The sequence below is a fragment of the Sceloporus occidentalis genome, unplaced genomic scaffold (genome assembly GCF_023333645.1).
Source record: "Sceloporus occidentalis isolate IW3139 unplaced genomic scaffold, rSceOcc1.0.p SCAF_6, whole genome shotgun sequence".
Classification (NCBI taxonomy): domain Eukaryota; kingdom Metazoa; phylum Chordata; class Lepidosauria; order Squamata; family Phrynosomatidae; genus Sceloporus; species Sceloporus occidentalis.
This window is the reverse complement of record NW_028316986.1, coordinates 38232779-38260522: the sequence shown is the minus strand read 5'-3', so window position 1 is coordinate 38260522 and position 27744 is coordinate 38232779. Positions and strand designations below refer to the sequence as shown.

At 39.1% G+C, this 27744-nt stretch overlaps 1 protein-coding gene across 1 annotated transcript in view; it reads right to left on the bottom strand.

Moving 5' to 3' along the window:
• Positions 1-1148: 1148 nt before the first annotated feature.
• Positions 1149-27744, bottom strand: part of LOC149310623 (RRP15-like protein) — a 42179-nt gene continuing 15583 nt past the window's right edge. Inside the window, exon 5 of the mRNA XM_089529327.1 lies at positions 1149-6607. Coding sequence (XP_089385453.1) covers positions 6446-6607 — 162 coding nt within the window. The 3' untranslated portion in view covers positions 1149-6445. The remainder of the gene's footprint in view (positions 6608-27744) is intronic.

Here is a 27744-nt window from a genome sequence, read left to right as displayed (position 1 = left end):
TTCAAGATTGCTGAGACAGATGGGAAAAAAATAAAAGCAGTTAAAAACTACAGCTACTGGTTTAGTTTTTGCAGTCAACATGAATGAGCAATCCATTCATGTGATAGGATCTAAGGTATGATCACTTCCAGAGCTACTGTTAGCATGCCAGATTTTATTTTGTATGAATATTAGAAATCAAATGAAACTCAAGACCTAAATACTGGCCTTTAAATCCAAGTGCATATTTTCATGTGTGTGTCTAGAAAATGCACAAGCTACTTAAGATGGATCCTCTGTCACAAGTGATTTGTTCCCCTTTTCTAGAACCAAATTGCTAACAGTGAGAGCTTTTTGTATACCAACTGGTCATGAGCATAGAAAAGAACTTTTAATGTTAGTAGGCCTGAGTAACTCAGCTTAGAAACAAATGTTAAAAGCAGCATTTTGACCAGAAGTTTTCAAGGGAACTAGCTGTGGAACTCCCCTAAACCTAGTAACAGACAGGATGTTAATATCCACTCTTTCTACAAAAAACTGTATTTCCCCCATTTGTCTCAAGTAAGCCATTGTCCACAGCAAGAATGCTTATTGCACCCATCTAAACAAAGTGAAACAATAAATCACGTGACCTAGACATATGTCTATTGCTGACAATTGCTAAAGTGTGGCTAAGTGGTAGCATCAGGAGTCCAAAAGAGCGAGATTCAAATCTGGGTGACAGGAAAGTCACATGCTCTCAGCCTAAGGAGGCAAATGTCAAACCTTTTCTTAATAAATCTTGAGAAATTTAAACGGTGGCCATTACGTTGGATTGACTGGAAGGTACATAACAACAATACGATGATTTTGTGCAACATTCCCCTTTGTATTTAGAATTTCCATGAAAAGGAAAAGCCAAGGATCAGCTTCCATAGAGGTCCAATGGACACAATTCTGTTAAGCAGTATGACAGGCCGGTGGTCATGTACTTGAAAGTTTAGCTACATAAAGCTCATTCTAAGAGTTTACCAAGGAAAGAGAGAAAAAAAGTCAGCAGTATGACTTTTCCTGTATTTTAGGAATCCCCTTTCATCTTGCACTGCTACAAATCACTACATAAAAGAATGAATATTTATCATGAACTTTAATTAAGTTGTTTTATTTCACCTCCATTCATACCCTTATGTACAGCTGGAAAAGCTCTCAGAATTGCTTACATATCAATAATCAGAAGACAAGACCAGGGTGACCAGATGTCTGAACTGCAAAGGAGGACAAGACACTGCAAAATGTAGGACATTCAAGAAGAACATAGGCCATTACCAAATAAAAACTACAAACACTCATATAAATTCATGCTTCTTAGTCATGCTCAAAATGAAGGCCATTTTAGAATTCTTTCTGGACAGAATGCTGAAATGTAGGACCTGTACTGGAAAAGGACATCTGGTCACCCTGAGACAAAGACAGTTGCTGCCCTTCAAGTTTACAAGCCAGAGGGTCACAATAAAAAGGAAAGGGGAATGGGAAGATAAAAGGAAAACTAGAGAACTCAGTAAGTGTGGATTATTATTATTATTAACCTTTATTTATAAAGCGCTGTAAATTTACACAGCGCTGTACATACAATCTTTTTAATTGGACGGTTCCCTGCCCTCAGGCTTACAATCTAAAAAGACACGACACAAAAGGAGAAGGGAGTGGTGGAGGGGAAGGGGCCTTTCTAGTAGGATAATACATATAAAATACATAGCAATACAGGAAATGATTCAATAAAACAGACAACAAAGAAACATCAAATAGCAAGTGACAGTTATGCAATGCCTGGGTCTTGTGGAGTCTTGTGAAGTTTCATAGAAATGTGATAGTATACTCATGGGGGTGCATGATACAAATCCCACTCCTGCATGTGCAACACAGAATTTTAAATAAACAATTCTCTCATAACCTTTCCCTGCTACACACAGAGACTCACATAAACTTCTAATGCAAGGTAACAATTTGCCTTACAGGTGGCCATATTGCTAAAAGCCCATTTTCTTGATCACAACTCCTCATTGTTCACTTTTGACTATGCCATCTATGCGCAAAGCCCACAGAGGTGTGACTAATGCAGCCCCTCCTTTTGAAAATTCTCAACAGAAGCATGGTGAAAATTGCTATAAGACATCATTTGGGTTGCCTTAGGGTGGTCAAGCTGAGGCTGGTAGTCAGGATTTCTGGTATTGACATTGTGTGAGGTTTCACTCTGATGTTTTATATTTCAGCTGTTTCTGTTTAATCTTTGGCTTGTAAGAACTGCTGCAACCTGCCCTAAGCCTTTAGTTAAATATATGTGTGTGTATGAGTCTCTCTTTCTCTCTCTGTGTATATATATACACACATACATATATAAAATAAATTTTAAAAAGAGCCTGCATCTGGTATAGGAGAAGCATGCTGGAATACCTGGCAATTTACCTTGCCAACCAGATGCTGAATGCAATTTTCCTTCTGTGCCCTTCTAGAGAGGGAGATTAACCCCACCTCTACAAACATTAGGTACATCAAACAAGGATTTAAAGAGGTACAATTGGTGTCATTCCATGGAATTCAAAAGCAGGCTTGTTTGTGTGCAAGTAGCTTTGCAGTTTAAATCAGCTGCTTCACATTGGCATCAAGCACCTAAAGATGCAAAAGGCCACTTTCAAACTTGTATAAAAATCACATCTGGGCATAAGAATTTAGTTTCATATAATAACAGTTAAAAAGGGTTTGTAGTAGGCAAAATATGGAAGACTTTATACATCCAGAAGCACATTCTGAATGTACCATAAGATTACTGTTCACCTAAAACCCAGTAGATGGCTGATAAGCAGGTCATTTTTCAAGAGTGATCATACTTTGAAATGAAACAAAACCTGAAGGGCTTTGGCACTCCTGCCTTTATCTTCTGTGTGGTTCCTACATAAGATAGCAAATGCAGAGAAAGGGAGGACACCTGTGTGTGCCAAAGGCTATGTAACTCCCCCCAAAATTCCACGTGGTTAGTAACAGGAAGCTCCAGATGTTCCCACCAGACAGTCAGCACAGCAAATGGTCAGGGATGATGGGAGTCGTAGTTCAACATCTAGCGGCATCATGTTGTCTACCACTGCCAAAAGCACTTCATTTGCTCAGTCCTAAGCATGGGCCAAAGCAAAGATAAAGAGGTGGCAGTGGCAGTTGAATCTTATCTTTCCTTATTACTGGAATTGCCTAGAACAGAGGTTCCCAACCTGTGCTCCCAGAAGGCCTTAGAGCTCCGCATGCACTTCCCAGGTCTTCCACAGCCACTCCAGGAAAATTAAAGAAATAAAAATTGAATGAAATTAAAAAACAATAATATATTCTTATATATACTCCTAAACACCATTAACTTGTGAGGCATGGGGTAATAATAATAATAATAATAATAATAATAATAATAATAATAATTTATTTATAGCTCCCCCAATTCACAGAGAATTAGGGCAGGTTACAACAGTAAAATAATACATCACAAATCAAACAATATAAAAATGAATCCCTTCCCAACCCCCCATCTCAATCCTAAAACCAAAACAATTTAAAATAGATTACAATATAAAAACATTTTCACTATAGAGGGTAGGCCTCTTAGGGGCTCCGCCATAGAAATAAGGGCTCCACAAAGCAAAAAGATTGGGAACCCCTGGCATAGGTACATGGGGTTGTGCCAACTGCAAGGGAAGTTTCTGACCCTTAATACCACTTCTACCATAAAGCGAGGGGATGCTGTATAAAAGATGAGGGTCCTACCACTCAGAAGGCATTGAGCATTTTCCCACAAATCAGTTGAGAGTGATTGGGGAGAAAGAGGTCACAAAATCCATTCCTTCTTCCCTTAGCTTCCAGAATTGCTATAAATGTTGTAGCATCCAGACACAAGAGTATAAGTGGTACACTGTTTCCTCCACTCATGCAAAGGGGGGGGGGGGGGACCTGCCATGGGTTTGGGCTTAGAGGGTCAGAAAATGCCTTGCTTATCACCTATCCTTTAATCCTGAACCTATCACAGCAGCTAAGAACTACTGACTCAACAAAAGAGGAGACTTGATTTTTTTCCCCTGACAGCTTTCCTCACCGCCCAGCTTTCACAACCATACATAGAATAGGAAATACGATGGCATGGACAGTCCTAACTTTGGTACTTAATTATATACCTTTACACTTCAGTGTCTTATCTAGTTCCTTCATAGCTGCCCTTCCAATTCCTATGGATTTATGAAACTATGGATCGCTCTAAAAGAAATGGGTGTGCCACAAAATTTGATAGCCCTGATGCACAACCTGCATTCAGGACAAGAGGCTATGTTAGATCAGAATACAGAAAAATTGGGATGTTATCCAATTGGAAAAGGGATTAGGCAAGATAGCATCCTATCACTGTATTTACTGTATTTAACTTGTATGTTGAGAACACCATATGAAAAGCAGAACTGGACTCAAAGGAAGAAGGTGTGAAAATTAGAGGAAGGAACATTAACAATCTAAGATATGCAGGTAACACCATAAAAATATCAGAAAATATCAGAGGTATTACTGAAGAAGTTCAAGGCAGAAAGTGCAAAGGCAGTTTTGCAGATGAACATCAAGAAAACAAAAATTATGACCACATACAACCCACATGGTTTTAAATAGACGATGAACAGATTGAAATATTCCAAGATGGGCTCAATCACCAATAAGAGACCAGCAGAGTAGAAGCTAAAATATGGAGGGAAAGTGTGAATGCTGATCAAAATGGTGGGAATCCTAGTTCTTATCCTCAGCTCAGGTTTTTCTGTAGTGAAGAAATCTAGCAAAGGCACGGTGGTGCAAATGAGATAACGGGTGGGATGAGAAACCTTTGCCGGTGTTATTTGGCCTCTGTGCCAGAGATTCCTCTGGTTTAGGGCAAAAATACAAAGGAATCAAAGACTTCGATGCTATGTTAAGGGGCAAAACAACTGGATCCACATTCAACTATGTATCTAGGAACTCCTTTACAAAATGTAAGTACATAAAAGTATGATGTGGGATGATCTGCTAGCTCCCTGATCAGTTGACTTTTTTGTGTGAGGAAAGTAGCACAGAATGTTTTAAAATTGAACCATTTTCACCATGTAGGCTCTGGACTGGCCAGTTTACATGTACCCTTTATTGGCTAGCTGGTTGGCTGGCGACTTGGTGGTCAGGTAGGCATTTGCACATATTGACAATTTCTTGGAGCAACTCCCTATTTATCTACTCAGTGGCACAAAGAAGTTAACCACTGGAGGACAGGCATGAGCAGACTGCTTCTGCTACATCCCTGCATGGCAGTCATTCAAATCTCTGGCCCTGCTGTGCTGGTCAGAAAAGAACAAATGATTGAGGCAAGGTGACAGGGTAAAAAAGCACAATCAGAGAGCTAGCTCATTTGAGTTCTTCCATATCAAACTCAGACCAAATTCAGAACTCTATCACTTACTTCTGGCTCAAAGAGCAACTTGCTGCTGCTGCCGCCACCATCCTCCCTGTTCCCATCTTAAACTATGTGAGAGCTCTCTGTTTGCCTTTCATTCCTGAGTCCCCTTGGTTACTATGAGGAGGAATGTCCCCTCCTATGTGTTTCATTTTCCAAGTTTCTTCTTGTTATAACCCCCACCCAACAAATGGGTTTATTTTGTTCCTCAAACAGAAAATTGCTCAACTAGGGTCTGAAGAGGTACTTAAAATACCCCAAAACGTTTAACAGAATGCATGGACAAATGGATACACTTAATTCTGGTTAAAAATTAGCACAGTCATTCTATCTCATTCCATATAAAAAATTTTTGAGACTTCAGTTTTAGAAGAAGCATCATGGATACTAAAGTCCTGTGTTCCCTTGATGTATTGGAATTACTTATGCATGTCTTTGAATCTCAGCCCTTGAATCTCAAATTTCAGTATGCAAACTTCATGTATAAAGATTCAAATCTCTTTCACACCAACACCAACACTCATACTCCGTAGGCCTATATAATCTTGTTTTTCCTCTCTCTTTTTAAAATTAAGGGCCATTATCACATTATTACTTACAAAGCCTTTCTAAGACAAAAAAGGTTTGAGTTACATAGGAATAAATAATTTTAACACAGCAAAAAGATACTTCATTATTTTATTTTGGGAACTGATAAATACTTAGCTACGTTACAAACAATGAAGTGCAATGGAAAGCACAGTGGCCCATCAATGTTAAATCAGTATTTAAACTTTTAGTCCCTTTTGCAAAACCCTCCTTTTCCAATCAGATTGGTGCCATTGCTTTGACTCAAAACATTTGAGAGGAGAAACAGCATATCTTGAGACCATCAGATTCAATTTTGTTCCATTTTTAAAGTGATATTTGCTTTTGTATATACAGGTATTCTTATTTGAACCAAAAACCCTACTGATAGGCAACAAATAATACACATGGATTTTTGAACCACTTTGGATTTCATCGGTCTGAATCGCTTTCACTCTCTTGTTTAATTCCATCTTCTTGTTCAGCATCATTCTCCCCATCACTCTCTTTATCCCAGTCTTTCATTGACGCACCCATCATGAAGTCATCTCGCAATATACTCCATGTTGGCTCTTCTTCCAATTTAGATTCACCCTGAGAATTAGGAAAGGGAGGGAGTAAGTAAAGGAAAGGTGTGTAAAACACAATAGAAACATTACCTAATTTTCCTTGATCTAAAACATCCAAGTCTTCAGTGATATACTGTATCACTTCCAAATACTATAACCATACTATAACCCATAGAGGCAACAGAATGTTTTTGCCAATGGAATTTTTACCAGCAAAATTGTGTCTGCGTGGGCAGAGGCAAATTCTTCCTGCAGCCTGCCCTGCACTCCTAAAAACCTGCTTTCGAAGACTGTTTAAAGCCTTAGAGTGAGTTTTCCAGTGGCACAGAGGGCTACATGGGGAGGGGAAGAAAGTTTCAGCATGCTACTTCAAATCTGGATTACTTTGCCTTAGAAGCAAAAGGGGTAAATAATCTTCCAAGACACTTCCCATATCTGAAAAATTAATACCTACCTTACTCAAACATTTGGGAAAGGCTTGGATTTTAGAAAGCTTTAAGTGGAGTGGACCACGTGCAGTATGACCTTTCACACCACACACATTTCTGTGGCATAGCAATTAAACAGTGTGCCTCGATTCTCACTTTTTTTCCTGGCTGGCTATTGCTGAACATGTGTGGCAGGAGCACTTGCTTTGCCCAGTGAAACAAATCTGAGAATTCAACACTGCAGGAAAAGCAGGAAAGCAAGGATGCTAAATAAACTGAGAGGAATAAAAGCTGTTGGGGAACACCTGGTGAATCTGAAGTAGTCTCAAGCTTCAGACCAGTATGCAGAAGGTAAGCCCTAAGAGAATTCCATAATGGTAAGTTCCCAGTCAGCATCAGTCCAAGTCATTCTGGTTCAGAGGCACATAACCTGTATTGCATCTTGCCCGCCATTAACTTAACACTTTCTACCCAGAGATCCTCTCAATACTGAAGGAGATAATATGATCATAAAGGTAACACATACCAAGTAACAGATTAGGAATATCATTAACAGCAATACTCTCTACTATGTAAAAGGAACACTAGTTTGCTATTGTGAAGTTACTTTTTGTTCAATGAGTTAAGACCTGGTCATTTCGTAATCAGATACGAAAGAACCCAAAATTCACTCCCAGGAGGAGCTGCCTTATGGCTCCCTCTGCTTTTTGGTCACACCCAGAGATGCTGGTGAAACTAAATCTTTGTGAAGTCCAATATGAAATGACCCACTGCAACTTGAACTGACTCAGAGGTGCAACTTTTGGAAGGAATATGTAGTTTGGAATATAACTGTCCCTCAGATTTTGCAGTTCATCAGCTTCTGTGATGCAATTCTCAGCTCACAGCATATACCAAAAATGTTTTTTCTTAAGAATAAAATATATTTAGAAATGCATGTTTTATGAGGAAGGTATGTTGAAAATATATTTAACCATGTAGTTTTGCTTTTAAAAATATAAATGAAATAGAAGCAGGACAGAATGTACTTATGGACATTCACCTGCAAATCTGACTTGAACTAGAAACAGACTGATCTGCTCATTCCCAGTCACGGATGAGATAATGAAACAGATTGACTACTCTCAAAAGGATAATGATTCCACAAACATCATCAGCTTTAATATCACACATGGATGTAGGCGGACATGTGGGATTTGAATTTGTGTCCGTACTTGTGTTCATTCTTGCACTGAAAGTCCTGGCTCTTACAATTCTCTGAGTGTAGTATTTTGTGTGTAAAGAAACCAAGCAGCCTTTAGTCAGCTTTTCACAGAAATTCAACTGACACAACGGTGAGAAAAAGTTCGATGACAAAGATGTAATTCAAACAGAAAACTACCATGAGTCCATTACTCTGCCTGACAGTAATTGCACACATTTCTATCGTGCCACTAAAAGAGTTTTGTAGTTGTTTAAAACATAAAGGGAGACCAAGAATGGTGTAGTAGTTTGAGCGTTGCACTACAACCATGGAAACACACTGGGTTGACTGTGGGCAAATCACACCTTCATGGCCCCAGAGAAAGGCAATGACAAATATCCTTTGAACAAATCTTGACAGGATTACCCTGTGATAGTTTGCCTTAGGATCACCATACATCAGGAAAAACCTGAAGGCACAGTATAAAGATATAAGATACAATTAAAAAAATGTTTCATGCACACAGAATGGGTAAACTAAAACCAGTACAAGCAATAAAACAAACTGAATTGAAAAGCCTTAGAAAATAAAAATACAAGTGTGACAGAGGTACCATCTTTAAAAAGTTCTGGCTTTACCCAGTTAGCCCTTTCCAGAAGACAATGTTGGCTCCTTTTCATCCTGGAGAGAAGTGACCAGTGGGGTCCCACAGGGCTCTGTCCTGGGCCCAGTGCTATTCAACATCTTTATCAATGACCTGGATGACAGAATTGGGAGCATACTTATCAAATTTGCAGATGACACCAAATTAGGGGGAATAGCTAATACCCCAGAGGACAGGATCAAGATTCAAAATGACCTGAATAGACTAGAAAGCTGGGCCAAAGCTAACAAAATGAAATTCAACACAGAGAAATGTAAGGTATTGCACTTAGGGCGGAAAAATAAAATGCACAGATATAGGATGGGTGACACCTGGCTGAATGAAACTACGTGTGAAAGGGATCTAGGAGTCCAAGTAGACCACAAGTTGAACATGAGTGGACAGTGTGATGCGGCAGCTAAAAAGGCCAATGCTATTTTAGGCTGCATCAATAGAAGTATAGTGTCTAGATCAAGAGAAGTAATAGTGCCACTGTATTCTGCTTTGGTCAGGCCCCACCTAGAATATTGTGTCCAGTTCTGGGTGCCACAATTCAGAAAGGACATTGAGAAACTGGAGCGTGTCCAAAGGAGGGCGACAAAAATGGTGAAGGGTCGGGAAACCATGCCCTATGAGGAACGACTTAGGGAGCTGGGGATGTTTAGCCTGGAGAAAAGAAGGTTAAGAGGTGATATGATAGCCCTGTTTAAATATTTGAAAGGATGTCATATTGAGGAGGGAGCAAGCTTGTTTTCTGCTGCTCCAGAGAACAGGACCCGGAACAATGGATGCAAGCTACAGGAAAAGAGATTCCACCTGAACATTAGGAGGAACTTCCTGACAGTAAGGGCTGTTCGACAGTGGAATGCACTTCCTCGGAAGGTGATAGAGTCTCCTTCCTTAGAGGTCTTTAAACAGAGGCTGGATGGCCATCTGTCAGGGATGCTTTGATTTGGATTTCCTGCATGGGAGGGGGTTGGACTGGATGGCCCTTGCGGTTTCTTCCAACTCTATGATTCTATGACTCTAATTTTCAGCCAAAAATGCACACCAAAATCAATTATTCTGAGTCACCAAAAGGATCCAGGAGAATTAAAAAGATGGCTTTCTCCTGGCAGAGGTCATCCACCAGGATAACCAAGGTAGCCTCTGTGCCAGAAGCAGGCCTAAAGCCCAACTGACATGGATCTAGAAATTCCCTGTCATACAAAGATGCCTGAAAATGCCTGACAATCTCATATTCAAACTTTCCAAGGCCACAGAGGCAATTCTCATCTCCACACCCTAAGTATCTTTAACTGGAGATGCCTTTGGTCACTAAGCTTAATTATAGATCACATTCTTTGGTTGCAGAGCACTCTTGTATCAGGCATGTTGGAGCTTATTTTGACCTTTTTGAGAAATGAAGAGGTTTAGTTGTAACTTGACAGCTGGTTCACACACACACATATATCACTTAATCTTTCAGTACTTAATGCTCTGCAGTTGAACAAGGCAACTGGATCTACAGGAAAGGACCCTATTTTGAGCTGAGTGTGGCGATAGGGAAATCCTCTTTGCAGTGATTAGTTTATGATTGCTAAACCAAAACAACAACAGTCTTTGAGAATAAAAAGGGATACAGATAGTGTGATTATGCAAAGTGTGAAGTCAGCTTTACTGCCTTTCTGTAAGCAAAGAACATATGTAGCAATATCAATAGTAATAGCAAGTACATTTCTATACTGCTTATCAGTGAACGAAGCACTCCCTAAATGGTTTACAATGTGTAAGCTAATTGCCTCCAACAAGTTGGGTACTCATTTTACCGATCTGCGGAAGGATGCAAGGCTGAGTGGACCTTGGAGCCCCTGGGATCGAACTCACAACGTTGTGGCTGCAGTACAGCCATTTAACCACTGTGCCACCAGGGTTCCTTAAGGCTTAATAAGAACACTATATTTAAAGTTGTCAGAGATAATGGGTAATACATGCACACCCCAACATAAATAATTTATAGTTATACCAGGGAATAATTTCTTTACAGCAATCTAAACTGTCTAATGACCTCTTTTATTACTCTTAGGATACTGATTTGTAAAGATGTTTCTTAGCACATGGAATACAGGGCTAGAACAGCCAAGGACTGGTTACTCAAATCCTCTGATGACTGTCCTTGCCACTTTGATAAGTCAGTGTAATACAGCTTTAATTAAAAATATAATAATCCTAGCACAGAAGAAAACACCAGGAAGCTTATTCCTAAATTTGTTTCTGTGTACAAACACAAAACACTCATATTGTTTAGTTGGAAAGAAAATTATAAGAAGGTGACAAGGAGCTGAGTTTTAGCTCAGCTTTTGCAGCCTGACTTGTTGCCAGTTCTTCAAGATTGAAGAACCAAGGAGCTATTTTATACAGAGCAACAGCACCACTCAGTGGCCATCACTCAAGAAACATCATGGAAACCTGTGCAGCAAAAATAAAAAAAAAGTTCTATGGCACCTTACAATTTAAAGTTATTGGGTCAAAGTATTTTTTTGTCTTTTTCTAAATGGAACATTTGTCACGGGGACTTTTCATTCTATAATGAAGTAAGACATACCCATGCTCAACTCAAAGAGGATTGCAATCCTCTAAATTGCAAGGATTGAGTCACAGCTTGACAGCAGACACAAACAGAAGATTCCACGTTCAATTTCTGACATCTCCAAATCTGGCTGGGAAAGATTCCTATCTGAAATCTTGCAGAGTTGATGTCAGTCTGTGCTGCCAATACTGGGCTAGATGGAAGTATGATCTGACTTGGTATAAAGCAGCTTCCTATGTCTACTAAAAATACACCTCATGAATTCAAAGGATTGGTCAATGACCCATTTGCAGCTTTCAGCCACAGTATAATACTTGGAACATAAAAACTTGATCAAAGGTGGAGAAAAATACAAATTCTATTATTTGCTCTGAGTCATATATCAAAGTTTCAAAGTGTATCGTGTTTGTTTGTTGTTGTTGTGTACCTTCACGACCCTAAGACATGGGGTTTCATTGGCAAGATTTGTTATGAGGTTTGCCATTGCCTTCTCCTGAGGCTGAGAGCATGTAACTTGTCCAAGGTCACCCAGTGGTTTCATGATCGAGCTTGGAATCGAAGCCTGGTCTCCAGAGTCGTAATGCAACTCCCAAACCATTATTTTTGGAAATTCTGAAACCATAAAAAACTTCAGATATTTTGGTAAAAATGGGAATATATGCAATACTTTTTGATATTTGCCTAAACATATTTAATGCTTAAAAACAACTTATAAAATTGTATATTTGACACATTTACGTATTAGTAATCCATAAACACAAAAGCAGAAAGAAAAATGCCAACTCTTATCATTCTTCCTGCTTGCATAATTTTAGATAGAGTCCACAGTTAATTTCTATACATTTTTGCCACTTCTATTGTTGTTGTTAGCTGCTCTCGAGTCGGTTCCAACTCATGGCGACCCTGTGAATGAGACATTTCCAAGAATCCCTATCTTCCACTGCCTTGCCAGATCCCGCAAGGCCTTGCCCATAATTCCCCTTATTGAGCCTATCCATTTGGTTTGTGGTTTTCCTCTTTCTTTCACCCTCCACCTTTCCTAGCATTATTGTTTTTTCTAGTGATCCATGGCTTTTCATGATGTGGCCAAAGTACTATAGTCTCAACTTGATCATCTTTGCTTCCAAGGAGAACCCTGGTCTGATCTGTTCATGAACCCATTTGTTTGTCTTCTTGGCTGTCCATGTAACGCTCCCCCCACAGTCATATACAAGTGAAGACTCTGCCCACCGTTATTTTATTATTGTAGTATTGTTTTTAGATTTTTATCGTCTGTAATTTTAATGGATGGAATTGTTTAATCCTTTTTAAAGGGGGGAATTGTATATATTGTATTTTTTTTAAAGGTTGTATGCCGCTTTGATTGTGGAAACAAAAAGCGGGATATAAATTAAAGTTTTATTTAATTATTATATTATTTATTTTATGTCCATGGTGTCCTAAGTACTCTTTTCCAGCACCACATTTCAAATGAGTTGATTTTCTTTCTGTCTGCTTCCTTCACTATCCAGCTCTCAAATCCTTACATGGTAATTGGAAATACAATGACTTGAACAATTCTGACTTTAATGCTCAGTTTTATGTCTATGCTCTTCAGTATCTTTTCAAGTTCCTTCATAGCTACCCTTCCCATTCCTGATCTTATTTCTTGACTGCAGTCTCAATTCTGGTCAATGATTGATCCTAGATATGGAAATGCTTTAACTATTTCAATTTCCTTGTTGTCTAGAATGAATTTCTGTCTTTCTTCTGTGGTCACTATTTTTGTTTTCTTTATGTTCAGCATCAGACCTGCCTTTGCACTTTCATCTTTGTCATTCCTTATTAACTGTTACAATCCCTGAATATTCTTCTGCTAATAATATGATGTTGTCCGCATATCTTAGGTTGTCAATGTTGCTTCCTCCTATCTTAACTCCTCCTTTTTCTGATTCTAATTCTGCTTTTCTTATGATGTTAAACAGATATTTTTTCTTATAGTGGTTTTTTTCCTTGTAAGAACTCTGTAAGATATCTCTGCTGTTTATTTCTCCATGGATATCTTTGGCTTTGCATTTCTTGCCCAACCATGAATTGGTGCCTGATTCTCCAAATTTCTAGAGCAGGGGTTTGGGGTGTACAGAAAAATCTTTGTTACATGGATCTCTTGCATCAAAATTAATGGATTTCACATAAAGGCTTCCATGATATGTAAATGAGAAGCTATAAAATTGATTTAAACCATGCTTTGATAATTCGACTACACAGCCTTATATATATACGGGGAATGAAATCCCTTCCCTTAATGCAGCCACCTATACATCCCAAAAGCCCTGTTCAAGAAGTCTGGGTAAAGAGTTTTCCTTATTACACCTTTTTAAAGTCCATCTTTTTAATGCTCCACCTCATTTCTAGCTCTTCTACACAGAAAGTCATGGAAAACACCAGCTTTCCACCACCCACTTTCCCTTCCAGAATCTCTTTTAACTATTTCATTTTACTTACTTTACCCAGTTTACCTCTCTCATGAGGCAGAAATACCAAAAATATAGGAATAATAAATTTCCTTCTTTCTCCAAGAAACAAAAACAAAAACTCTTTATACTGTTTGAACTCACTTTGGCACTACCTTTCCATTATGGTAGGATTGTGTATTCCCATAAGATTAAGAGGCTGTGTGGACATAGCATTGCTACTGTCTTAAAAGATATATAGGTTGACAGCTTTAAATTGAACTGAACAGATTTATCTTAGAAGGGGAAAAGGAAATTACAATATTAATTTACAAGTTACATACAAGTATTATATAAGCAAATATTATGTTTGAATGAAAAAAAAGAGAAAGAACTGAGTCTTAATAATATAAAAATCCTAAAATAGTCATAGGAAAAAGAGGTAAATGGATAGTTTTGGTAAGAAGGAAGTTGGTGTGGAAGATGAGGTATGTGAGAAGGTAAAAGAGCAAGTGAACAAATAGATGAGAAGAAGCAGAGAGAGAAGAAATAAGGTAAAGTTTGAAACACAGAAAAGAAGGTATAGGAATGAGATGAATTACAGAAGAGATGGAGTTTTAGAATGTGGAGTATGCAAGTGAGATGCTTTAGAAGCAAATTTTATTATTGTTTGAAATAGTTATAATATATTGATAATGGAATTGTTTAGGATACTAGACAAATGTGTGCACATGTAAAAAGTATGAATTGTAAATAAAAATTATTTTGAAAAAAGAAAATGTAGTTTTACCCTATTTGTTGCTGTGCATTATTAAAATTTATGTGTCAACAAAAATATGTTTAAAAAGAAATGAAAGTCCTATTAAAATCCAAAATAAAGCAAGAAACAGTGCTGGAAGATGAGACAGCGCCCCATCAGAAATAAAAAGAACAGAGGAGTGGGGATGTGTCTCTTAATGCAACTGAACTCAAGCCAAAAGGAATTTCAGCTGCTGGCATAGTGAGAGGTGAAAGAAAAGTTTGAAGCTGCGCAATGTATGCAGTAGTAATATGGAATGTAGGGAGCATGAATTAGGGAAATTTGGAAGTGTAAAATAAGAAGTGGAATGTATAAACATAGCAATACTGAGTGATATTAAAGTAGACAGGAATGGGATGTTTTCAGTCAGATAACTACATTGTGTTCTATGCTGAAAATGACAATCAGAGAAGAAATAGGGTGGCATTAATAGATGCAGGAGAGGCAATTGGGCTATACTCAAAATCTGTCTCAGTAATACTAATAGAATAGTGTGAATAACACTAATCCACGTTTATGCTCCAATTATAGAAACAGAAGAGGAAGAAAATGAAGCACTATTGTGGCACCCAGGAGGGAACTGATTGCATACCAGAACTGGAACTGTTGCTAGCGATAGGGTAAGATGTGTAGCCAAAACACCAAGAAAAGCCTCATTGGTGAAATTCTTCCAACTATTAAGGACAGATAAAAAGTAAAAGATAACAGAAACAGGATTAGAATCCTGAATGCAACAGTTCAGCAGCTTCTGTGTAGGGACAAAGATCTATTATAATAATCAATGCAAAGAAACAGAAGACAGCAAAGAGGTAGAACAAGAGACATATTTTATAATTCCTGAAAAATCAAAGGGAAATTTAAAACAAGAGTAAGGATGTTCTGTGAACAGTGGATATTTTGTATGATCAGACCAAAATGAAAAGATTATGGAAGCAATGCACAAAAGAATGATACATGAAAGGCAGAATCCTTCAAGGACAGATTTCTGAAAACAGATTTTGTCAAGGAAGAACCTTTGGGGGATGAAACAGCCATTTTAGAAAAGAAAGAGGTTCTCAAAGCACTTGGAGGAAATAAACCAGCAGCAACAGATGATGTATCAATAGAATAGCTCCAAGCTATAGACACAGAATACACCCAAATTCTAATTTTTAAAAAAACTGGCCAACAAATAAGAAAAATAAAACAATGGCACCTAAAGAATGGGTTAGCTTGTGAAGTTATTATCATGTGCATATTTACAGAGTATCTAAGTCAAGCTAAACAACACATAAAAGTGCACAAAAAGAAATCTCATCTACTATATTCATCTTATGTAAAAACCAAAGCAAACCTAAATCTAATAGTTAGATTGATCTAACTATTAGCAGTGAGTTCTAACTATAAGCTTCTAACTACATCCTTTTTATTCTGTGTACTCCCATACAGGCATACACGGAGGCTGAAGAAAAACCTTACAAAGGCCTATCCTCTACTCCTCTCATTCTATGGGACTAATATTTAAAGAAACATGGGTACACTACCTTTCCCATAGACCAAGAAGACACAGAATGCCTTATCCAATAGTTCAAGACAGCATATGGAGTGGGAAATTTGAGATTCTCCAACTTCATGAAACACATATGAAGGAATAAATCCACGGCTCAACATACTTCTTGTAGGGAAAACAAACAAACACCCTGCAGTTATCTTATGAATATACTTTCTGTGCTTACATACAATGAGAAGCCATGAGTTCCTGCACCATGCCTACATGGCAAACAGAAATTTGTTTCTTATAAATTACTGGATACATACAGGACAGATGTGACTTCCTATGTGAAAGTAACAGCTATCAAGAACATTTACCTTGTGCGAGGTGAACCTTGGACTGAAAATCACTAAGGACAATTACATCACACAAACTTTTATGTTTATCAAAAGCCACCACATGTTTTTAATGCAATGATCTTGGTTCTGGCTTCACTATAAAGCCATATTTTCTGTGTAGGAAAAATATTAACATGTGAAATGGCCTAGCACTCTTTGAGAAAAAGAATTCACTGGGGGGGAAAAGTAAGGTCCTACAAAAGCATGTAGCATATTTTCTGCATGATTGGCAATTAGGTCACATTTCCCCTCTCTTTGCAAAAATGTCTTATCGAATGCCAGATTCTGACTTCCTGTAGATAAAAACAAACAAACCTATTGCTGGCACCTGCAACCTGGGAGCTTAAATTCTACCTGATTAACCTGAGGTCTGCATTCCTTGCCTTAGAACACAGCACATTCCTGAGAAGCCAGAATAGTCTATATCACTGCACTGCAATACAGAAGGAATTAGGATCCACAAAACCTCACATGTAACAGAATAATTAATTAATTAATTAAAAATGAGTTGCAAACTTCAAATTTCAACAGCGGCAGTACCATCATATATCATTTAGAGGGAATCAATGCTGCCCCAGAAGATGCCTGCCCGCCTTTTAAAGCACCAAAGCTCTAAAATGTATTAAAACTTCCAGACTTTCACAGCCTTGCTTCTGAAGTAGTAAACAACTATTTCCTTCATGGAGGAAGCTTTAACTCTCATTGGCTCATTAGGTGGGTGGAGGATGGATGGTAACAAACCATGGTTTACTGTCAACATCTGAACCAAGCCAATGTGTACACTGAAAATAATTCTCAGAATTTCAAACCTAAATACAGTTGCTTAAGCTGTTCTACTAAAATGAAAATGGTACTTACAAGTATTCATGTTTTGGAGTGGAGTGAAGTGGAGTGGAGTGGAGTGTTAAGGGCCTTTTGCTCATTACTCTGAGGACTCATTTACAATTTCAGTTTACTAGAAACATATCTGGCACTATGAGCTCAATTAAGAAAATAAAAATAAAGCCAAGGCATCCCATTGCAGACACTAAAATGAACCCAGCTGAGACATTACAGTTTTTACTGGGTGGCTAAATGTAAGTCAAGAGAATGAGTCCAAACCCTCACCCAATGTTAGGAAAGCCCCTTGTGACACATCCAATTTAGGAATGCAAAGTCTTTATACTGCTTTGTACGGGACTGCAGCCAAATGTTGAAATGAGAATTTACCTAAGAACTCAAGTGCTGTTACTGAGATTTCCAAGCTATAGTACTAAGAAGCCTTTGCTCATTATTTTTCTTTAATTACCTATTGCATGAACATTGTGGAGATATTAAAACTTCTTGCTTTTCCTGGGCAAAACAACAGGTGAGATGTGGGAGAATGCAACACTAAATATGTGTATAAGGGCTGCAGTATCTTGCTCCTATACAAAAATGGTGCTGAGACTGAAAGCAGCATTGCTGTTTTCCACACAGCCCTAACAGCCTGCTGCTCCAAACAACAGATGACTTAAAGGCAACTTAAAATGTAGCTTCCTTCCAATCTGTACCTGTCAATAGCCGATTCTTCACATATCAGGAATGAAAAATAGTCAACTGAAGCAAACTATGGTTTCTTACAATCTACTTTGAGTATTCTTTAATAATAGTGGGATTTGAACTTGCTTTGCTTATTCCATATTGACTCTGGCATACAACTAGAAGAGGGACCATTTTGTATTCCAGACTCTGAAAGGGGGGAGCAATATTACTGTAACTTTCTTTCATGTGATAACTTTGTAAATTGTAAGACTTCCTATACAGGAGAAATCATTCCTACAAATGCTATAAAATGGCACTGCAATTTTGGTGATGTGCAAATTTGCCTAGACTTAATTTAGGAGAGATTACTGATCCATTTAAAAATGCCTTCAATTAGTAGACACCTAACAATGAATCTCAGGATTATCTGGAGGCCTATCAGTTGCAAGAGGGAAATGCTACCATTATCTTAAGCAAAGCAAACCCCAAGTAGTAGAAGTATGACAAGATACAGCGAGCTTTAGACACAAATATGAGACAGGAAGTAGAGAAGTGATCATCTACAGTTTCATTGGCAGTGCTTAATCAAAAAGGTCTGTTGCAGCTGCTGGAAAGCATTTCCAGCAACAAATATTACAAAGCACTGTTTACAGCACCTGGTCTCCATCCTATCCATCCTGGATAACCTCATTGTCAGCGCACAGCAAGTGTTGTAATTCCATCACTGTGTGGTTAATTAAGACCGGACAAACACAGGTTTTCAGTTTGAGCCTTTCTGGGTGGACCACCCAAGAAAGGAACCCAATATTTTAAAACCTCGTGTTGGTATGGTTGCAGTGACAGATGGGTAAATTAATCCATACTTCAGGTTCACATTCCATAAAGCAGTGATGGTGAACCTTTTACAGACCAAGTGCCGAAACTGCAACCCAGACCCCACTTATTTATTGCAAAGTGCCACATCCCTCTGGCTTTCTAGTAAGAAACTCTGGCAAACTCTATGCTAGGGCAACAGCATGTGTGCCCACAGAGAGGGCTCTGAGTGCCACCTCTGGCACGTGTACCATAAATTCGCCATCACTGCCATAAAGGATAAAACTCATATAAAATTAGTCTTACCCTGAAATTAAAGTATCATGACCTCCTCACCAAAGAAATTAAATTATACTTCATGCCTTGTCTTCATTTCTACACACACCCAACTGGACGTTCCACCAGTTTAAGACGAGTCATTAATTCACATATACAACACCCCGATTTCAAAATATAGAAACAGAATACATTGTGGTTACTCAATACACTTTATATCCTTCTGTAACACTATCAGTGTGCATTTTTACAGTTGCCCCTCCGTTTACGTGGACTTCAGATCCAATACCCCTACTAGCAAGGAGCAAACGGAAATGGGGGTGGGGGGTAAAATGGGGTGTGCACCTGCAGCCACTCACACACATACACACCCATTCAGGCCTATGGGGCTTCAATATCTGTGAGTTTCCATTTTCGCGACTGCAAAAACAGAGGGCTGACTGTACTTCACTGGCAACCTAAGACAATTCTACAAACATGTTTTGCTCTTGCTCCTTTATTTATGCACCAGTCTGAAGTGTCAATGGATCAGATTAACCATTTAGTATACACCAGCCACCCCACCAACATGTGAAATGTTCATTTTTTAAAACTCCAGCACAAATCTCTAGGTTTCCTAAGGCATTCAACAACATTAGTCACATCTATAACTGCACAGGAACTACAATGCTTTAAGAACTGGAAGATCCCATTTCACAAAGTAACTATCTTAGAGTGTATTCCAAAGTAAATTACATATAAAATACAGAATTGTAGCATTAGTAAGAACTAACAATAAACACCTTGGGTATATCTGCTCAAGAGCCATGTATATTTTTTCATATACTGTGTTCTCATCCCTCTCTTATCTCTGCTCTACCTCTTGCACATGCTAGTGTGTCCATTCCTACAGACCTAACTGTAGAATAGATCTTCTTGCCTGACATTTCCTCCCAGGAATATTTGACTAATAAGAAGCAGGTCTGTGATTATTAACAACTATATGTAAGCTGTGTCTGTATAGTCATATCATCTGTAATAGAAGCTGGGGGCAATGATCATCACCCTTCCCATAAAAAGCCAAGCAGCTAATCTACCTAATACAAGAAAACTCTCATCAGGCACACCACCAGGTGTATGATCAGGGTGGCTATTCCTAGAGACAGGAAGTTTAAGTCATTCAGCAAGGCAATTTTCCTTTCTTTCATCTAATCTGTGTATTAACAAGTCAGGAAGGCTGGAAAGGAGGTAGTGTGCATGGATGCGCATCCAAAAAGCATGCTCTGTTGTAAACCTAGTTCAGATATCCCAGTCTTGATTTCAGTAAGCAATCAACATCTTTGACTGCTAGTTCCTCTTCCTTCTTGGGGGTATGAAGCTGGTCTTTGAATTTTCCCAAGCAACCATAAATGTCTAGGAAACCTGATGGGAGGTCAGAGATAATCTTCACTTTCAGGCCCAGGAGGAGGACCATGGCTCTTCCGGTATACCAAGAAAGGAGAAGGACTTGCATCATACAAAACAAAGGGTAAGCAAAGGATGTAACCCTAAATCTGTACTGGGGAACCAAAATTCTAAAATTAATGGAACTTGCTTCTAAGCAGACCATCAACAATTTCATAGGAATTTTACAGCTTTATTTCGGGGGTGGGGGAATGAAGGCAGAACTCCACCTTATAGGAAAAATATATGCAGAGTCATTTCCAAATACACATACTGAAGATTATAAAATTATGAGTGCTGAGGCAGCAGCAGATACCTCCATTTAATCCAGGATACTACTCATCCTTTTGCCAATGGGCAATTACAGTTCACTGATGAATGACTGTTCAAGTAGCAAATTGCTACTCTGGATTAAGATGGAGTGAGTGTTAGGTTAGGGACTTTTGAGAAAGAAATTATCTACTTCAACTGAATACTGGCAATCTAATGCAGATTATGATTTCTTGCAGCATATAATGTGGACATGTTCAGCACTTACTTCTTTTTGGTTACAACTTGTATTTGCATGCTCTTTTAAATTACTTTCCTGTATCCTGGAATACAACTGAAGATTAATAATGTTTGATCCCTTGCCCTTTTATTGTCTCAAACAAATTTATACTCCAAAAATAAACATTCACCATCTATCATTTACTGGTCAGATGATCTTACTTGTTTTCAGCTTCAGGTGATATGCCAGCTGCATCCCTTTTTGGAGCCTGGGGACCTAAAAACTGTGGTACATGCACTGGTAACCTCATGATTTGATTTCTGTAATGTACGCTACATAGGGATATCCTTGTGCCTAATTGGGAAACTTCAATTCGTCCAAAACATGGCAGCCAGAATGGTCACCAGTACTTCCAGGTGTGACCATATAATGCTGATTTTAAAGTCATTTCATTGGCTGCCCATTAGTTTCCGAGCACAGTACAAAATGTTGGTTATGACCTTTAAAGCCCTTCATGTCTTGGGGCCTATGGGATCGCCTTCTTCCATACAATCTGCCCCGCTTAGGTCCTCTGGGCAAAATCTATTGCAGCCACCAAAAACTAAGCTGGCTGCGGTTACCCAGAGGACCTTCTCTTCTGCTGCTCCTAAATTATGGAGTGGCCTGCTGGAGAAGACCCGTCATATTATCAATCTTGATAGCTTTAAAAAGGCGGTCAAGATGGATCTCTTCCGATAGGCATTGCAGAAATAATACTCTGTTGGGCTATTAACTTAATCCCAACATAGGAAGATAGGGTAGGGAATGGAATCTTTTTATGACTTCTGTAGTTCTTATCATAAATGTTGACATTGATGACTTTGGCATTGATTAGAATGGAACAGAAGTTTGACAGGGATCACTTACAATGCTAAAAATTTGCATCACATCATATTCTACGCAAAACCCTGCACAAAGTCTTACTGTCTTAAACTTGCATGTAGACTGGGATATCAATTTACATGTAAATACAGTTGCCCATCCTAACTCGCGGATCTAAGATCCGCGACCTCGATTATGAGCGGAGAGGCAACCTCCATTAATTCTAATGGTGCGCCCACCTGGCAGTACACCTTACATGCAAGCCTCCATTTTCACACGGGGGAGGAGGTATGGAACAGATCGCCCGTGCAAACAAAGGGCCAACTGTATCACGTTTGGTCAAAATCTCTTCATACTGTACTTTGTCTTCACAGAATCACAGAACTGGAAGATATCACAAGGGCTATCTAATCCAACCCCACACCATGTGGGAACACACAACCAAAGCACTCCTGACAGATGACCATCCAGCCTCTTTTTAAAAAATCTCCAAAGGAAGAAACTCCACCACTCTCTGAGGCAGTGTGTGCCACTCTTGAACAGCTCTTACATCCAATACATTCTACCCAATGTTTAGATGGAATCTCTTTTCCTGTAGCTTGAATTCATTGCTCTGTGTCCTAGCCTCTGGAGCAGCAGAAAACAAGCTTGCTGTATTGAGGATGCTCAATAGATCATCCTTTCAAATATTTAAATACAATTATCCTGTCATCTCTTAACCTTCTCTCTCCAGGTTAAACATGCCCAACAACCTAAGCCACTCTTCACAGGGCATGGTTTCCAGACTTTTCATCATTTTGGTTGCCCTTCTCTAGACAACCAAAATGGTTGTAGAAAATGGGATAATAAAATAAGTGTGGATTCTACAGCCAAAAATATAGAGATCCAAAATGTTTAAGAGGTACCCGAAACAGTTGATGGGGTTCATTTTGATCCCATTAGGTATCACACTAGGTGACTTTATGATCAAGAATGTAAATTTGTACAGCACAGTAGTTAGAGAAAAAGACCTTGCAGGGGGAGACACATTACATCTGCATCACTAAATTTAAGGGTTTTTTCCCAACAGACCTAAGATTCTGTGCAGTATTCATTTTAAAAAATAGAATGTACTCCTGATGAGGGGAATGTTTGCAGAGCCAGAAGAGAGACTGGCAGTACTAGGGTCTAAATTCTTTGTTCATGAGCCAGGTAGGGTTAATGAAGCCATAATGCTTTGTTGAACATCTTAATCCTGACCTGGAAAGATCAGGCCGTCTATCGGAAAGAATCCATTTTTATGCTAGCTTAGCCCTTGGCCTCCCTGGAGAAGCGCCTGCCAAATCCTGACCATTCCGTACCGCTTCCTAAATGAACCAATTTGTGATATGGGCCATATATGAGGCTTGGAGAGACTGTGCTTTGCCAACAAATTCCAAGGCCTCTCTGATCTTTCTAGGTTAGGATTAAGTTATTAGCTCTACAAAGCATTTTTTTTAAAGGAAAGAAAGAGATAAAAATTTTCCCAGTGTGCTTTGGCTATGGGTAGATCCTTTACTGAACTGCAAATGTGGTACAAAGAGGCCTCTGGAATCCCACATTGACTGGCTACTGCAAAGGACCCCATATAAAGGGTATAATATGTCAGAAAAGCTGACATATACAACTGAAATCAAGGAGAGATAGAAAGAGATGGATTCATTTTCAGAGGACTCACTCTACATTAGGGTGCAGAATTTTTTCAACATTGAGAGCTGAAGCAAGTATGTTCTGAAACCACTCATTCCAACACACAAAGTGGCCAGCCCACTATTTAGAATTAAAGTGTGTGTGATGTCCACTTAGAATCTTCCAGAATGGTGCACTCCCAAAACCCATCATCTTCACTGGGTGGTAGTAGATCAGACATAGTTGTGTTGCAATATAAGCCTGATGTGAATGTCGTTTAAAAGTAATACAGTCGACCTGCCATTTCCATTCATTCTACATTTACAGATTCAATCGCCCATGGCTTGAAAATTTTCTCACACACACACACATTTTATATAAGGCTCACCTTTTTGCTATGCCATTGTATAAAATGGGACTTGAGCATCCATGGATTTTGGTATCCACAGGGGTCCTGGAACCAAACCCAGCAGATACCAAGAGCCCATTGTTCCTTAAATTTAGCATGTTTAACAAATATATCAATATAACTAAGAACGTTTGCTGTATTCCCTCTATAAGCTCCATACATGTAAAACATTTCTCTTCTAGATGGGGATTGGGGAAAGGAAAGAGTAACACACACATATTACAGTTTAATTTTGTGCTGTTGTTCAAATACAGTGTGCCCTTTGTTGACATGAGGATCCGTTCCAAACTCCCCCCACATAAAACAAATAATGCATATGCTCGAGCCCCATTTAAATGAATGGGGCTCATGCATGCGGCGGCGCAGCAGCACAGCAGCGTCATGGGCATGCGCCCCATTCGTCCCTATGGGACGTGCCGCCCCTCCCAGCGCGGCTTTCAGCATATGCTGAAAGCCGCGTAAAGCACGCCTGCGTATGACACAGAAGCACTGTAATTCAAAGCTTAACTTGAAAATATTTTTTGCTAGAATAATTGTAAATGTTTTAAAATGGACAAAGATATGTATAGTTGTTTGTTTAGACTTTTCAATAAAACTTTCATTTTTAAAGAACTGTGAATATATTAGTGAAAGAACACCAGAAGAGTTGTATATGAGATGTATTGATCACTAGGCATAAACCTTGTTCAGTCCACCTCCACCCACGGAAGGATTAAACAAAACTGCAGCCATCAAAGAAGCTGAGATCAGCTTTTAAAACTACCTTGTTTCAATGGCAATATATCCATTCATTGGCTGTATTCAGATTAAATACCCTATTTATTCTTAAAGGAATGAAGCTCAACAAACCTCAGGCTCCAACACTCCTCCCTCCATTTCAAATGCCTGTTCCAATATGGCCACAAAGAGAAGAAAGGGAGCTTTCACATCCATGTTTAAGTGAAAAAAATTACTAGAAAAACACTGTTTTCCAATATGAAGAAACAACACTGCTGCACAAATTAAGACAAAGAACCACAAATACACATATATTTCAGTCAACACTATAATCTCAAACATGACTATGTTAGGTCGGAGATTGCTGCCTCTACTTTTTCAGCTGATTCACAAAACAAACGAAAAGGGGGTGGGGGGATGTTCCTATGAAGATTTCTAATCTATATCTTTTTCCCTTGGCAATTTCATGCCTGGCAGCCAAAGTAAAAATGCAGTAAGATCTTTATGCAGGGAGTTATAATGGGATCCAACACAAATATTTAACATAGCAAATTTAGGCTTCACATCCATTTTTCACCAAGTCTATTTTAGTTTTAAATATTCCAGGTGGGGCCTCATCAAAGCAGAATACATTGGCACTATTACTTCTCTTGATCTAGACACTATACTTTTACTGATGCAGCCTAAAATTGCATTGGCCTCTTTAGCTGCCGCATCACACTGTTGACTCATGTTCAACTTGTGGTCTACTTGGACTCCTAGATCTCTTTCACATGTCGTCTAGTTCAGCCAGGCTAGTTCAGCCAGGTGTCACCCATCCTATATCTATGCATTTCATTTTTCCATCCTAAGTACATTTCTCCATGTTGAAATTCATTTTGTTAGCCTTGGCCCAGCTTTCTAATCTATTCAGGTCGTTTTGAATTTTGATCCTGTCCTCTGGAGTATTAGCTGTCTTCTACAGCAACTTGACTAAATGTAGACCTGAATGGTTTCATACATCTGGCCTTGCCATTTTTGAACCTTAATGAGGGGAGGGAGGACAATTTTGAATTAAAAACTGAGCATATACACAGAAGATATCTCAAGACAACCATAATCACAGGAGTAAGTAAAGGTGCTGGTTTACTGTCAAGTGAAAATTCCAGAAAGAATATTGCTATTCTTCTTCTACAGTTCAATAAAGCAATATTAATTGGATTAGATATTTTGGACATCTGAGCACAATGCACCTACAAGATCAAAAGAAGTGCAAGGCTGTTCCACAGTACCCTTCCCAGTGCCTATTTAAATGCTGCTTTGTTAAGAACTATCTTGGCAAGAATACTTGGAGGAATTAAGGTAACAACCAGAGCCTCACTTGAAAAATATTCCAAACTAAGGCCCGGTCCGGCTGCACCCACACGTGCCTCAACCCTAGCACGTGATGAGGGTGTCAAAATGGCGGCGCCCTGTAAAGATGGGCGCTGCCATTTTGACGTGTCCGCATGTCGCGGCGCCATAATGACAGCGCCACAAAAAGAACCCGCTTTCTTTTTCTTTTTGCTCCGCAAGAGAGCCGTGCAGTTTGTCCGCTGCAGCTTCCTCACGGAGCAAACCAGGGCGCCAGCAGACCGCCCTTTTTGGGTGCTCTGAACCAGGCCTATGTGCTAGTTGTTAATTTAGATTTGAACATTAAGTATGTCTACATGTTCAAAAACAGATCATTTGGGGATGAGATAATCAAGTACTTGATTTCCCACAGTCATAATTCAGTATGTTTTTATGGTTACATATTTCTACAGTGTAACCCTGCTTTCCAAACTGCTACAGTAGTTCCAAGAACCATCATAGATCATACATTCTAAAAGCAGAAGTAGAGTTTAGGGTATGCAAATAAACAACTACATTACCTACAGCAGAAGCATGAGATATTTATTTGAAAGCATGTGGTCTCCACATTTGCAGAATAAAAGCTTTGACATTTCTGGTTCATCCACACTCTCCAAAAGAAAATAAAACAGGTGGTAGTCTCTAAACTGAAGCTGGGAGTGGCATTCCAGTGATGGCTGGAGGCAAATGAACAGTAACAGAGATTTAGGAGAGCCATTTCAGTCTTTCAGAAGAGGGACCAAACCTGTGTTCAGAAATCAAATGGCAATGATACAGGTACATAACCACCTGGGAAAGCTCGGAGTGACAGATTGCTGCCCTCAGATGACTGGATTTACCTACTGGTTCTGAGATTCCCTGCTCCTTCACTACACACATCTATGGTATATAGATTCCCTGCTCCTCCACTACACAGACATTGATGGTATATGCAACACATCTGTAGAAGTAAGGAACCTTAAAAACAAAGTAATAAATTAAACTGTCTTGAAGTGTAAGGGGGCTGTATTTCAGTGAACAAGGGGACTCTCTTATCATCTGACCTTAATTGAAAAACATAGAGCAGAAAGCACCTTGGAATCTTCAACATGATCCTCTTCCTTGGCTCATGTTCAGCCTGCCCTATTCTTCCTCTTTGCCAAGTGCTTGCTTGCTTGCTCCCACACTCCCAAAGAATCTCCTGGCTCTCCCAGAAGCTGGTATCTTAGAACTTTATGAGTTCCATGTCCAATGCAGGGCTGGTATTTCTGGCAAGCCAACCAAATTCAGTCTTATGCTATTAAGACTGAAGATTTTATATTACACACACACACACACACACACACACACTACATGCTCGATGCCAGCACCTAAGAATCATAACTGGGGAGAAAAGGTGAAGCAAGCATTACAATTCAATCCATCTCTGAAAGAAGCCATGCTCCGAATAACTGTGCTCCCCACGCTCTCAGAATATGAACATTCAGGTCTCCCATCGTTCATCATCACCCCACCCTAAATAGCATTACTCAAATGATTTCAGCCTTCTCCTCCTAGCAGACTTTCCAGATAAGAGAGATGGGAAGAGGGAGAGACCAGAAGATCCTATCCAGAAACAAGCATGATGTACCTCTGGGAGGAGTGGAGGAGGATGTTACAGAAGTCGGCAGGTTCGGTAAGGATTAAGTAATACTTTGATGACGCGTTAATGATATGAAAGGCAAAGCCCTTGGAACCCATTCAAAAGCATA